We start from the raw sequence: 15,277 nt of genomic DNA on the forward strand, positions 1-15,277 counted from the left end.
TGCTGAGACTAAGATACACTTTTCATGTAGATGCATTGTGGAGTGGGTAAGAAGACACTTACCCACTCCAAATTGGCTTTTCAAAAACTTTTGTTACCCACCAAAAATTCCTTCCTCCATGTTAATTCTTTCTCCTTCCACTCCTTCCCTGGTTTGATTTCAGTCTGTCTTTTTGGTTTTACTTACCTTTTGCTAAATACATTTAGACTTTTCTTTACCTCAGTCCTTTTCTGATGCTGACTTACCTTGAATGTCTTGGGTGCCAGTTCTCCAAAGCCTTTCCCTCTTTGGAAGGGAACATTCATAGCATCTTCTGCATGGCTTATGGTTCTTGCTTTGCTTTATTTATTTATTTATTTTTTGTAGAGACAGAGTCTCACTTTACTGCCCTCGGTAGACTGCTGTGGTGTCACACGGCTCACAGCAACCTCCAGCTCTTGGGCTTATGTGATTCTCTTGCCTCAGCCTCCCGAGCAGCTGGGACTACAGGTGCCCGGCTATTTCTTTGTTGCAGTTCGGCTGGGGCTGGGTTATGAACCCACTACCCTCTGTATATGGGGCCGGCGCCCCACTCACTGAGCCACAGGTGCCGCCCTGCTTTGCTTTATTTTATGTCTTTGCTCATGTAATGAGTATTTGCTGAGTACTGTGCTTTGTAATGGGCCCTAAACATGCAAATACTGATTCCCACTTTGAAGAAGTTCAATCCAGTAGGGGAACAAGATAGATAATTGCAGCATGGTGAGGTGAATACAATGGAAGATGGACTTTTGGTTGCTGAGTCTGAACCTGCCTTTGGGTGACAAGGGGAGAAGTTGAGGAGGGGTGTGAAAGTGGAAATGCGCGCTTTACTATGTAGAGATCAGTGTTTTTCCACTTAGTCTTAGTACCACTGGATGTTATCAATCTTGAAAGTTACCTTTTTTTTTTTTTGAGACAGAGTCTCAAGCTGTTGCCCTGGATAGAGTACTGTGCCGTCACAGCTCACAGCAACCTCAAACTCTTGGGCTTAAGTGATTCTCTTGCCTCAGCCTCCCAAATAGATGGGACTACAGGTGCCCGCCACAACCCAGAATCATTTTGAGAGTAAGTTGCTGAAAAAAGATGCCACGTTATGCCAAATGCTGTTTCCTATAAACAGGAACTTTTACATATATGTCCATGAGAAAACCATCAGAATCAGGAAATGAAAACATTGTCACCATCTAATTCCAGACCCCTTTGAAGTTGTAGAGGGCCTTGTTTTAATAACATCATTTGTAGTGAAATGAACTAGTCCACAATGGCACATCAACTTAGTCTCCTCCAATCTAGGGTAGTTCTTCAGTTTTTTCGTCCATGATGCATACTTTTAAGTGTATAATTGTTTGTTTGTTTTTGAGATAGTCTTATTTTGTCGCCCTCGGTAGAGTGCCATGGCGTCACAGTTCACAGCAACCTCCAGCTGTTGGGCTTAGGCCATTCTCTTGCCTCAGCCTCCTGAGTAGCTGGCACTACAGGCACCCGCCACAACGCCCGGCTATTTTTTGTTGCAGTTTGGTTGGGGCCCACCACCCTTGGTATATGGGCCACAGGCGCCGTCCAATTGATTTTTTTTAAAGTAGAGATACAGAGTAGTGAACCATCACCATGGTCTAATATTACAACTTCTCTAGTATCTCACCAGAAAATGTTTCTGTTTACTTACCTGTTCGCATGCCTAGCGTGGGATATTTCATTTGAATGGGAACAGGCAATATGAGTACTTTTGCATCTGGGTTCTTAGACTTAACATAATGGGTTTGGGTTTTTTTATTTGTTTGTTTTTTGTTTTTGTTTTTTTGAGACAGTCTAGCTTTGTTTTCCCAGCTAAAGTGCTGTGGCATCATAGCTTACAGCATTCTTAAACTCTCGGGCTCAGGTGATTGATTATTCTGCTTCAAGACTCCCCAAATAGCTGGGACTACTGTGCTCTGCTAATTTTTCTATTTTTAGCATGTTGTAGCATGCATCACTGCTTAGTTACTTTTTATTGCCAAATAGTAGTCCATTATATGTATATACTTCACTTTGTCCATTCATCATTTGTTTGGACATTCGGATGTTTTCCTTGTTTTCACTTTTGGGCTGTTGTGAACAGTGCTACCATATGTGATCTTGATACTTCTCAATATTACAGCCTAGTTATTTTGTACAATGTGTCTTAATTTGGGCTTGTTTGACTTTTGGTTTAATTACATCAGTATGAACTTAAGCTTATATTTTATTGGGTTATGGCCTATTGGTTTTATACCAGACAACTCCGTAATTTAGTGGGGTAAAACAATTTATCAAAAAAGCTCATGAGTTCTGTGGGTCAGGAATTCAGGTAGGGAAGATGGCTCGTTCTACTCCATAATGCATGGGGCTTATCTGGGGAGACTCAGGCAAGGGTGACTTGCAGGCAGGTGGGAGCCTGGAGTCCTGTGAAGGCATCTTTCTCTCATGCTGGTGTCCACTGAGCAGTTCACACATGGGGTCTTGGTGGGCCAGTCGAGCCACACTTGCTGTACCCAAGCGTTGGGGTTCTGAACGTAGTGCTGAGGGAAGGATGTGGCGTTTTTTTATGACTAGTCTTAGAATTCTCATGACTATTTCCTCCGTATTTATTGGTTGAGACAGCCTCAAAGTTCTGCCTAAGAGTCAAAAGGAGAGGACATAGCCCAACTTTTGGCAGGAGTGTCAGAGTCCTGTTGTAAGGGTTTGTGGTTTGGGAGGTATTATTGCATTTTTTGGTAATTTGGGTAATAACTGGTTACTTGATATATGCACAAGTTGTCCCATATAGGCTGAGGAGCTACTTCGAACTAGTTTCTTTGGTGTCTTTGACACACCTGCCCTGTCACTTGAGCAGACTGTCTTGTTTTCCAGCACAGAATGTTCTAGGCTTGTCTTTACTCAAGCCCTAGAATCAGCCATTTTTCCAAGGAGTCCTGGTTCTTTTAATGGGAAGTGGTATTTAAAACTAAAGATTTGGGTCTTAGCTATGCCCACTGCTCCTAGGGTGTGGGCAGAGCTGTGGAGTCTGTGTGTATGTGTGCACACCCTTCTACTGTGTTTGTCTTTATAGCTGTCAATAAGTTCATCAGTGAGGTCATTTCAGTGTCCTGTAGTCTGTCAGGTACTGTGGGGTTTATTTTTTACCTTTCAGATGAAAGCGTTATTGAGATATAATTTGCATGCTGTGCACTTTGCCCATTAATATCACAGTTAAGTGGCTGTGAGCACATGCACAGCTGTTTGAGTGTGTCTCCACAGTTGATTTCAGAACATTGTCCTTATTCCAGGAAGAAGTCCATCTTACCCATCTTCTCCCAGTTTTTCCAGTTCTGGACTTTCCATCTGTGGATGTATCTGTTCTGGATGCTTCAGCTAAAAAGAATCATAGGATATGCGTCGTTGTGTCTGGATGTTTTCGCTTAGTGGGTTTCCAAGGTTCATCCACATTGTGGTGTGTATCAGTGTTTCATTTCTTTTAATAGTCAAATATTCCATTAAATGGGTAGTATCATGTTTTATTTATTAGTCATCAGTTTCTGGACATGTGGGTTGTTTATACTGGCAATTGAATAATGCTGCTGTGACCGTCCTATTTAACGTTTTTGAGTGAATGTGTGTGTTTCCATTTCTCTTTGGTGCAGTTGCTGGTTCATATGTATCTTGTATCTTTTGAGGGTCTGCCAGGCTGTTTTCTTTTTTTTTTTTTTTTGTAGAGACAGAGTCTCACTGTACCGCCCTCGGGTAGAGTGCCGTGGCGTCACACGGCTCACAGCAACCTCTAACTCCTGGGCTTCCGCGATTCTCTTGCCTCAGCCTCCCTAGTAGCTGGGACTACAGGCGCCCGCCACAACGCCCGGCTATTTTTTTTTTTTTTTGTTGTTGCAGTTTGACCGGGGCTGGGTTTGAACCCGCCACCCTCGGCATGTGGGGCCGGCGCCCTACTCGCTGAGCCACAGGCGCCGCCCCAGGCTGTTTTCTAAATTGACTGTACAATTTTACATTACTATTAGCAATGTATGAGAGGTCTGATTTCTCTACATACTTAATAACACATTTTTTATGTGTTACTATAATAACACATTATTTTCCTTTCTTAAAAAAATTATAGATATGCTGGCAGATGTAAAGTATTATACTATCTCATTGTGGTTTTGATTTGCATTTCCCCAAATAGCTAATGATGTTGAGCATTTTTTTTGTTTTTGTTTTGTTTTTGGCCAGGGCTGGGTTTGAACCCGCCACCTCTGGCATATGGGACCGCCGCCCTACTCCTTGAGCCACAGGTGCCGCCCCGAAGAGTTGTTGAGCATTTTTTTATGTTCTTTCCCTTAATGGCCATTTGCATATCTTCTTTGAAGAAGTGTCTATTCAGATCCTTAGCCCATTTTTAAATTAGATTATTTGTCCTTTTTTTTGTTTTTTAGGACAGCGTCTTATTATGTTGCCCTCAGTGGAGTGCGTGGTATCACAGCTCACAGCAACCTCAAACTCTTGGACTTAAGAGATTCTCTTGTCTCAGCCTCCTACATAGCTGGGACTACAGGCACCCGCCACAACGCCTGGCTATTTTTTGGTTGCAGTTGTCATTGTTTAGCTGGCCTGGGCTGGGTTTGAACCCACCAGCCTCGGTGTATGTGGCTGGTGCCCTACCACTGAGCTACAAGTGCTGCCCAGATTATTTGTCTTTTAATTATTGAGTTATAAGTTCTTTGTGTATTCTGGATATAAATTCATGGTCGGAAATATGATTTGCAAATATTTTCTCCCATTTTGTGAATGTTTTTGCTTTTTTGATGGTGTCCTTTGAAGCACAGTTTTTAATTTTGATAAAGTCTAACTTGACTGTTATTTTTCTTTTGTTGCTGGTGCTTTTCTGTGTCATATCTAGGCGTCTATTGCCAAATCCAAGGTTACAAAAATTCTGCTTAGGTCTTACATGGAGGTGTATGATCCAGTTTGAGTTAATTTTTGTGGAAGGTGTGAGGAAAGAGCCAACCCTATTCTTTTGCATATGAATGTCCAGTTGTCTGCCACCATTTGTTGACAATTATACTTTACCCCTATTGTTTTACCAACATTGTTAAAAAATATTTTTTAGTATATACTTAGTACGTTTTTTATCTTTCCTTTTAAGGAAAATTTCAAAAATGTTTCAAATTCCTGTGGAAAATCTTGACAACATCAGAAAGGTACGAAAAAAGGTGAAAGGCATTCTTGTGGATATTGGGCTTGACAGCTGCAAAGAGTTACTGAAGGTAAGAAGATATAAATTACCGGTGGAAAGAAGATGCTAGGGTTGGGGGTGTTGGGGTAAGATTTAAACTGGTCATTTTTGAAGAATGGATAAGATTCCAAAGAATGAAAATTACTGATCTTGGATGGCACCTGTGGGTCAATGGGGTAGGGCACCGGCCCCATATGCTGGAGGTGGTGGGTTCAAACCCAGCCCCAGCCACAAACTGTAAAAAAAAAAGAAAAGAAAGAAAAAGAAAATTGCTAATCTTTTCAGTGGCTGTGTGAAAGCATCATTAGTACTTCATGTCTCTCTTGAAATGAGCCATTTAAGTTTTTAAGCTACTTTAAGGAGAGGATTTTTATAGTTATTTTAAAAATTTTGCTTTTGATATTTGAGGGGAATATGTTGAATTATTATTTTAGCAAAAGAAGGCTGTAAGTTAATTTCCCAGTATTGTTAGAATGAGCAACAAATGTGCATATGAAATGATGGTTTCTTTTCTTTGTTCTGATTCATGAATTTTATCCATATACAGTCTTAGAAAAGTTTAAAAATGAAGGTCATAGTAACACTTTATTGATAGATTTATTTTCTTATAATTTTATACTTTCTTATAAATGGAGACTATATAGTCGTCCTATGTAAGTAGTTTTAAAAAATGTTAAATAAGAGTTACTGTATGTCCTATACTTAAACTGATAATTTTATGCATGTTTTATTTATAATTGTAGAAACAGGGACAATGTCTGCTTTGAATTTTTAAAACTTGTATAGAATTTGGTTTCTTTAAAACAAGGCAGAGTTGGGCGGCGCCTGTGGCTCAGTCGGTAGGGCGCCGGCCCCATATACCGAGGGTGGCGGGTTCAAGCCCAGCCCCGGCCAAACTGCAACCAAAAAAAAAAAAAAAAAAATAGCCGGGCGTTGTGGCGGGTGCCTGTAGTCCCAGCTACTCGGGAGGCTGAGGCAAGAGAATCGCTTAAGCCCCCGAGTTGGAGGTTGCTGTGAGCTGTGTGAGGCCACGGCACTCTACCGAGGGCCATAAAGTGAGACTCTGTCTCTACCAAAAAAAAACTAGGCAGAGTTTTAAAGATTCCGAGAACTGGGAGTTCAGTTTCTTAATTTTTAAATCTCAGACTTTCAGATAGATTTTTATTTATAAAATGGCAGTCCAATACTTAAAGACTAATAATTACCAGTATTTTCATTAATGGTCAGAATTAATCTTTGCTCTCAAGCAGGGAGACAGATAGTATTCATTTCTAAAGGACTTCAGCAAAGTCTGTGTTCAGATTTCATCTTGTCAGAGGGTGCCCTTCCTGCATTATTCTTTTAACCGATGTGATTTTCTTCAGAACTTACTACCTTATCTGTCTCCCTCGTTTGAACAGAAGGTGAGGACCTCATTGATTTGTTATCCACTATTTGACATGTAATCAGAATAGTATCTGCACATAGATTCTTAGCAAATATGTTTCAGATGAAGGAATGAAAGTAAAAACTAGAGAAATACTTTTAATAACAATTTGTGACAGTTAATTTGTAAGTATAAGGAGAGGAGAGTTGAACCTCTCAGGTAGAACCTCTTGCTCAAGGGTAGTGTTCAGATAAGAAAAATCCGGAGGTTTTTGCAGCTCTGTCTATAAGTCACATTTCATATGAGGAAGGAAAGCAAGGATTTGGTTTCAAATATTGGAGACAACATTGAGAATAGTTGCTAATAGGTTGGATGTAGACATCATAAATACATAGTTTATTAATAATAGACTAAGATGATGAGTAACAGCACAGCATGTGTCTAGACTAAGGACATTTCGAATGATAATGTATGGGGAGTTCATAGAATGGTATGTGGCACATGGGAGATGCTTTGAAAAACAAACCCTGAAGATGTAGTATCTTTTTTTTTTTTTTTTTTTTTTTTTTTTTGAGACAGAGTCTTACTTTGTTGCTCTTGGTAGAGTGCGATGGCGTCACAGCTCACAGCCTCTTCAAACTCCTGAGCTTAACCTGTTCTCTGCCTCTGTATTCCAAGTAGCTGGAACTACAGGTGCCCGCCACAACGCCCAGCTATTTTTAGAGATGAGGTATTGCTCTGGTTCAGGCTGGTCCCCAACCTATGAGTTTTGACAATCCACTCACCTCAGCCTCCTAAGTGCTGGCATTATAGGCATGAGCTACCACGACTGGCCTTAAGATGTAGTATCTTTAACAAACAGACTGTGTTCTTCTGATCCTTAGTGGGTTAAACAGAAGCTTTTATTGTAATCCTCATTCAAAAATGAAATGAAGAAATGTAGAGAGTTTAAGTCAAGGCACTTCCCTCTTCTAGGGCGTTGACAATCTGGCAGGAGCTAAAACATTTGCTGAGAGCACTCACAGTGTGTAGCAGGCAGAAACACTGGGCCTGGCTGGAAAGGCTGATGTAACCTTTACAGAGCAGTTGTGATTTGAATTGTTTTTGTTTTTAAAAGCTTATTTATTTTTAGGTTTGGTGCCTGTAGCTCTGGTTAGGGCACCAGCCACATGCACTGGGGCTGATGGGTTCAAACCCGAGCTGGGCTAGCTAAATGACAATGACAACAATAACAAAAAAATAGCCGAACGTTGTGGCAGGTGCCTGTAGTCCCAGCTACTTGGGAGGCTGAAGCAAGAGAATTGGTTAAGCCCCAGAGTTGGAGGTTGCTGTGAGCTGTGACGTCACGGCATTATCCCGAGGGCAACAAAGTGAGATTCTGTCTCAAGAAAAAAAGTGTTTTTTGTTTTTTGTTTTTTTTTTGTAGAGACAGAGTCTCACTTTATGGCCCTCGGTAGAGTGCCATGGCATCACACAGCTCACAGCAACCTCCAACTCCTGGGCTTAAGCGATTCTCTTGCCTCAGCCTCCCGAGTAGCTGGGACTACAGGCGCCCGCCACAACGCCCAGCTATTTTTTGGTTGCAGTTCAGCTGAGGCCGGGTTTGAACCCGCCACCCTTGGTATATGGGGCCGGCGCCTTACGGACTGAGCCATAGGCGCTGCCCAAGAAAAAAAGTTGTTTTTTTTTTTTTGTGTGTGTGTGTGTGTGTGGTTTTTGGCCAGGGCTGGGTTTGAACCCGCCACCTCCGGCATATGGGACCAGCGCTCTACTCCTTGAGCCACAGGCACCGCCTGTTTTTGGTTTTTTTTTTTTTTAAAGAATGGTTGAGATTCTCTAGTGGAAAGAATTGGAGAAGGTATTGCAAGAATATGGAATTTGGAACTACATCCAAGTTGACTTAAACCCCGTTAAAGCAGGCTAAGTGAATACAATTTTTAAAACAAGGTTGTGTTTGGAAAAAAATAATACAAAGCTATAGAGAAGTTACAAGAATGAAAAGAGTACAAAAAATACTGATTACCCTGTACCCAGATTTATCAGCTAACATGTGGTCCTGTTTGTTAACATTTCCTCCCTCTTGCTTACAGGTAGTCTGTGTGTCACTGCAGGGCGGTTGTCAGCTTGAGCAGATGTAACGTTGATGTGACGTTTTTGTCTGATGTAATCGTTGGTAGCGTTTTCCCTTCAGTAATGGACCCAGTCTAGGAGCAAGTATTCATTTAGTCTCCCTTTAATGTGAATTTGATTTTTAAGATTTTAATTCTTTTACAAAATTGGTTTTATTTTTAGATAAAATGTCAGTAATAACTGAAAGTTTTCAACCTGAACATTCCTTATGAAATTCAGTCAATGTCAAAATGTGTTTGCTCATCTGAATTTTTCAAGACTATTTGCTTCTTTTTAAGACTTTACTGACACAGAGATACATATTTATTTCCCAGGGGAAAATTAGGAGATTCAAATGGTTTAAAACTATTAAGTTAGTTAGGTTAACTATTGGGTTAAGTGCTACTCATTTTCTGGGGGAAATTTTTATTTTAATAATTTGAAATTTGGGGCTGGGCGCCATATCTCTGGTTAGAGTGCTGGCCCTGCAGACCAGGGGTGGCAGATTCGAACCTTGCTTAAGCCTGCTTAACAGAAACAAACAAACTCTCCTCTCCTCTCCTTTTGCTCTGTCACTAGGGGTAAAGTGTAGTGGCATTATTATAGCTCACAGCAGCCTCCCAACTCTTGGGCTCAAGCGATCCTCCTGCCTCAGCCTCCCAACTAGATGGAAGTACAGGAGTGTGCCACCATTGCCTGGCTAATTTTTCTATTTTTTGTAGAGACAGGGTCTTTCTCTCTCTCTTTCAGGCTGGTCTCAAACTTCCAGCCTGAAGTGGTCCTCCTATCTTGGCCTCCCAGAGTGCTAGGATTATAGGTGTGAATCACTGTGCCTGGCTTTTTTTTTTTTTTTTTTTTATTAAATCATAGCTGTGTACATTGATATGATCATGGGGCATCATTCACTAGCTTCACAGACCGTTTACCAAGTTTCACATATACCCTTGTAAGATGCACCGCTCGTGTAATCCCACCAATCCCCTTCCCTCTACCCACCTCTCCTCTCCCTCCCCTCCCTTTCCCCCTTCCCCCTATTCTTAGGTTGTAACTGGGTTATAGCTTTCATGTGAAAACCCTAAATTAGTCTCATAGTAGGGCTGAGTACATTGGGTACTTTCTCTTCCATTCTTGAGATACTTTACTAAGAAGAATATGTTCCAGCTCCATCCATGTAAACATGAAAGAGGTAAAGTCTCCATCTTTCTTTAAGGCTCCATAATATTCCATGGTGTACATATACCACAATTTATTAATCCATTCATGGATCGATGGGCACCTGGTCTTCTTCCATGACTTAGCAATTATGAATTGGGCTGCAATGAACATTCTGGTACAAATATCTTTGTTATGACGTGATTTTTGGTCTTCTGGGTATATGCCCAGCAGAGGAATTACAGGATTGAATGGCAGATCTATTTTTAGATCTCTAAGTGTTCTCCATATCTCTTTCCAAAAGGAATGTATTAATTTGCATTCCCACCAGCAGTGCAAAAGTGTTCCCTTTTCTCCACATCCGCGCCAACATCTCTGGTCTTGGGATTTTGTGATGTAGGCTAGTCTCACTGGAGTTAGATGGTATCTCAAAGTAGTTTTGATTTGCATTTCTCTGATGATTAAAGATGATGAGCATTTTTTCATATGTCTGAAGGCTGCATGCCTGTCTTCTTCAGAGAAGTTTCTCTTGAAATCCCTTGACCAGCCTGTGATGGGATCCCTTGTTCTATTCTTGCTAATGCGTTTGAGTTCTCTGTGGATTCTGGTTATTAAACCTTTGTCAGAGACATAACCTGCAAATATCTTCTCCCATTCTGAGGGCTGCTTGCTTGCTTTACTTACTGTGTTCTTCGCTGTGCAGAAGCTTTTTAGTTTGATCAAGTCCCAGTAGTGTATATTGGAAGCTGCTTCAATTGCCCGGGGGGGTCCTCCTCATAAAATACTCGCCCATCCCGATTTCTTCAAAGGTTTTCCCTGTACTCTCCTCTAGTATTTTTATAGTTTCATGTCTTAAGTTTAAATCTTTGATCCAGTGAGTGTCTATCTTAGTTAATGGTGAAAGGTGTGGGTCCACTTTCAGTCTTTACAGGTTGCCAGCCAGTTCACCCAGCACCATTTGTTAAATAGGGAATCTTTTCCCCACTGAATGTTTTTAATTGGCTTGTCAAAGATTAAATAACGGTAAGTAGCTGGATTCATCTCTTGATTCTCTATTCTATTCCAGACATCTACCTCTCTGTTTTTGTGCCAATACCATGCTGTTTTGATCACTATTTATTTGTAGTATAGTCTGAGGTCTGGTAGCGTAATTCCTCCTGCTTTGTTTTTATTTCTGAGTAACGTCTTGGCTATTCGACTTTTTTTCTGATTCCATATAAAACGAAGTATTGTTTTTTCCAGATCTTTAAAGTATGACAGTGGAGCTTTAATAGGGATTGCATTGAAATTATATATTGCTTTGGGTAGTATAGACATTTTAACTATGTTGATTCTTCCCAGCCATGAGCATGGTATGTTTTTCCATTTGTTAATATTTTCAGCTATTTCTTTTCTTAGAGTTTCATAGTTCCCTTTATAGAGATCTTTCACGTCCTTTGTTAGATAAAATCCCAAATATTTCATCTTGTGCCTGGCCTTTATCCCCTCTTCTGAACTAGATCTAAACCATGTAACACATAGAATCTCTTGAGGGTTTTTTTTAAAAAATGAGCATTTAGCTGATGTGTTCCTGTAGTACCAGGTACTCATAAGGCTGAGGCAGGGGAATCACTTGAGCCCAGGAGTTCAAGGCTACAGTGAACTGTGATTTTTACCACTGCACTCCAGCCTGGGTGACAGTGAGACCCTGTCTCTAAAAATGAATAATGAAATAATTACCTTTTGGTCAGTTGATTGATCAAGGGCCAGCTGCATATTTCACAGGGCACTGCATAAAGTGAACGTGGCAGGATTTGGCCAGGCCCCACATGCCTGTCTCAGCCTATAGCAGGTAGTGACTCCATGCCAGGATACATTTGGTGCTTTTTCTCTCTTTTAATTAAATAGCTTAGTTTATGTATTAAGAATATTATTTCAATGTGTATTCAGTGTAAAATAAGTAATGGACTTGATCGTCTTTGTTTTTTTCTCTTCCAAGTACATTAAAATTTTTTATTGTAAAACACATAGCAAAATGTCTATTCAGTTTGTTTTTAATTGAGAGTTTTGTCATTTTGTTGTTTAGAATATAGAGATATAGAATTTTTTTTGTATATTCTGGGTATTAAACCCTAATCAGATATATGATTTGCATATATTTTTTTCTTTTCCATAGGTTGACTTTTTTCTTTCTTTCTTTCTTTTTTTTTGCCCTCAGTAGAGCGCTCACAGCAACCTAAAATTCTTGGGCTCAAGTGATTCTCTTGCCCCAGCCTCCCAAGTAGCTGGGACTACAGGCGCCTGCTATTTTTTGAGCTGGGGGGGTCTTGCTCTTGCTGAGGCTGGTCTTGAACCTGTGACCTCAGGACACTCTACCTGCCGTGGCCTCCCAGAGTACTAGGATTACAGGCGTGAGCCATTGCAACCAGCCCTGACTTTTTACTTTCTTGACAACATTTTTGATGCACAAAAGTTTTAAATTTTTATGAAGTTCAATTTATTTCTTTTGTGATTTCTTAGACCATATCTAAGAATCCATTGTCAAGTCCAAGGTCATGATCTATCCCTATGTTTTCTTCTAATAGTTTTATAGTTGTACTTCTTAGTTTAGGTCATTGATGTATTTTGAGTAACTTTTGTATATTGTGTGAAGTAGAAGTCCAGTTTCTTTCTTTTGCTTGTGAAAATTTAGTTTTTCCAGCATTGTTGAAGAGACTGCCACTGCCCCTTCCCCTCCCCAGTGAATGGACTTGGTACCGTCAATGGAAATCAGTTAGTTGGTCATAGATGTATGGGTTTAGTTCTGGACTCTTAATTCTGTTCCATTGGTCCATTTGTCTGTCAGTTTTATACTGTTTTGATTGGATCACTATAGCTTTATGGTAAATTTTGAAATGGAGTGTTGTCCCACTTCGTTCTTCCCTTCATTATCGGTTCGACTATTCAGGGCTTCTCGTAATTTCATATGAACATGAGGATTGACTTCCATTTCTGTAAAAGACTGTTGGAACTTTGCTGAGGATTACAAGATAAGCCAAGTTTACAAACTCATTCTGGAAAAAGTGATACATACCTCATTGCTGAATATCACTGTGGTCACCAGATGGCCAAGGGGAGTAAGTACTTCAAAGGTGTCTATAGTGATACTCAGCAGTGAGGTTCGACCTTATACGATGACAGTTCTCATAGCTGTTCCAGAAAAAGAGTTCCAAAATTGCCTTGAAGTGTAGACTAGGTTCTGGCATTGGTGCCCAGCTTCCCAAGGTGACGTAGTGATACTCAACAGTGAGGTAGGTAGCACTTTTTCTAGGTTAAGTTGATGAACTTAACTGTTGGATCTCATATATATCATATCATATATCACTTTGAGTATTATTAACACTTTCTTTTTTCTTTTGACTCAGAGTCTTACTCTGTCACCCTGAGTAGAGTGCCATGTCATCATATCTCACAGCAACCTCAAACTCTAGGGCTCAAGTGATCCTCTTGCCTCAGCCTCCTGAGTAGCTGGGACTATAGGCACCCACCACAATATCTGGCTTATTTTTCTGTGTTTAGTAGAAATGGGGTCTCGCTCTTGCTCAGGCTGGTCTTGAACTTCTGAGCTCAGGCAATCTACCCACCTCGCCTTGGCCTCCTGGAGTGCTGGGATTACAGGTGTGAGCCACTGTGCCCGCCTAATAACACATCTTTTTTTTTTTTCTAATAACACATCTTAACAATACTGTCTTCCTATACCCGTATACATATTGATGCCATATATTTAGGTTTTTAATTTCTTTCCACAATGCCTTATAGTTTTTAGTGTATGAGTCTTTTACTTGCTTGACTAAATTCATAGGTATTTTGTTATTTTACATAGTGCTATAAATGGAATTGTGTTTGTAATATCCTTTTCAGATTTTTCATTGCAAATGTGTAGAAACACAACTAATTTTTGTGTGTTGATCTTATAACATTCAACTTTGCTGAATTTGTCTTTAGTTCTAGTAGCTTTCCTGTGGCTCTTTTGAGATTTTCTATATGTAGAATATAAATTCTGAAAATATGGTTTCACTTTTATTTATATGAATGCCTTTTGTTTCTTTTTCTTGCCTCATTGCTGTTTAGAACTTCAGTACATATTGAACAGTAGTGGTGAAAGTAGATATCCTTATCCTTGTCCCTGATACCAGGGGAAGTTTCTGGTCTTTTGTCATTTAGTGTGATGGTCTGTGTGTGCTTTCCATAATTGCCCTTTATCATGCTGAGGAAGTTCCCTTCAGTTTCTATCATAAGAGGGTGTTGGATTTTATCAGACCCCTTCTTTGTTTCAATTGAGATGATCATGTGAGCCCCGTATCCCATTAGTGTAATGAATTACATTGATGGGTTTTCTTATGTTCAAATCTCCTTGTGTTCCTGGAATAAATCTCATTTGGTCGTGGTGTATAATTGTTCTAGTATACTGTTGGATTTGGTCTGCTAGTATTTTGTTGAGGATTTTTCATCTGTATTCATAGGAATATTTGTAATTTTTTTATATCTCTATTTGGCTCTGGTATCAGGGTAATGCTGCCGTCTTGAATGAGTTTGGGAGTATTCCTTCCTCTTCTGTTTTTTTGGGAAGAGTTTGAGAAGAATTGGTGTTAATTCTTTTTTAAATGTCTTGTTGGGTTCACCAGTGAAGCCACCTGGCCCTGGACTTTGCTTTGTTAGAAAGTTTTTTTAATTTTTAATTTCAATTTGCTTGTTCATTCTTCTTTGTTTGAAGTACTCCTTTTTTGTTCATTTTCTTCTTCCTCTGGCGGTGCTGGCTGTTTTTGATGTTGTTAGTAGAGACGGGGTCTTACTCTGGCTCACTGCTGCTCATACAGGTCTCGAACCTCTGAGCTAAGGCAATCCACCCACCTTGGCCTCCCACAGCGCTGGGACTACAGGCGTGAGCTACCACGCCCGGCCGAAAGTTTTTGATTAATAATTCAATCTCTTATAACAGAAATTTGAAATTTTTCTATTTCTTCATGAATATAAAATCATTTTTAAGTGACTTATGACTTTCAAGGAATTTGTCTATTTCATCTTGTTGATTTAGCAGTTGTTCATAGCACCCTCTTCTGATCCCTTTGTAAGATCAGTTGTAATGCCCCCACTTAGATTTCTGATTTAGTTATTTGTGTTGTTTATTTCCTTCAGTCTAGCTACATTTTGTAAACTTTTTGATCTTTTCAAAGAAATTATTTTGTTTTTTTAAATTCTGTTTTATCTTTGCTTTATCCTAGGCCATGGTAATTCTAACAGACAGTGTTTAAGACCCTCTTCTAGATTTTTATTGCCCATGAATCAATTTTGAGCACCATAAAACTGAAGTGAAATTACATGAGCTTGCACTGAATTACATTTTGATGCTCCAAAGGATCTTGTGAAATTTTCTGTCGTATTTTCCCTGA

General features: G+C 39.9%; 1 protein-coding gene across 10 annotated transcripts in view; it reads left to right on the plus strand.

Annotated features, from left to right (window-relative positions):
- The window catches only part of ADNP2 (ADNP homeobox 2), a 32,807-nt gene that overhangs the window by 3,624 nt on the left and 13,906 nt on the right, over positions 1-15,277 (plus strand). For 3 of the 10 annotated variants that reach the window (XM_053571656.1, XM_053571659.1, XM_053571655.1), the window contains exon 2: positions 5,153-5,273. The exons of 1 other annotated variant lie outside the window; for it this stretch is intronic. In XM_053571656.1, coding sequence (XP_053427631.1) covers positions 5,166-5,273 — 108 coding nt within the window. In that variant the 5' untranslated portion in view covers positions 5,153-5,165. Of the gene's footprint in view, positions 1-940; positions 1,087-3,305; positions 3,470-5,152; positions 5,274-15,277 lie in introns of those variants that run through there. 6 more of the 10 variants (XM_053571658.1, XM_053571653.1, XM_053571661.1 and 3 more) reach the window with 4 other exon arrangements.

Source organism: Nycticebus coucang, chromosome 19 (genome assembly GCF_027406575.1).
Source record: "Nycticebus coucang isolate mNycCou1 chromosome 19, mNycCou1.pri, whole genome shotgun sequence".
NCBI lineage: Eukaryota > Metazoa > Chordata > Mammalia > Primates > Lorisidae > Nycticebus > Nycticebus coucang.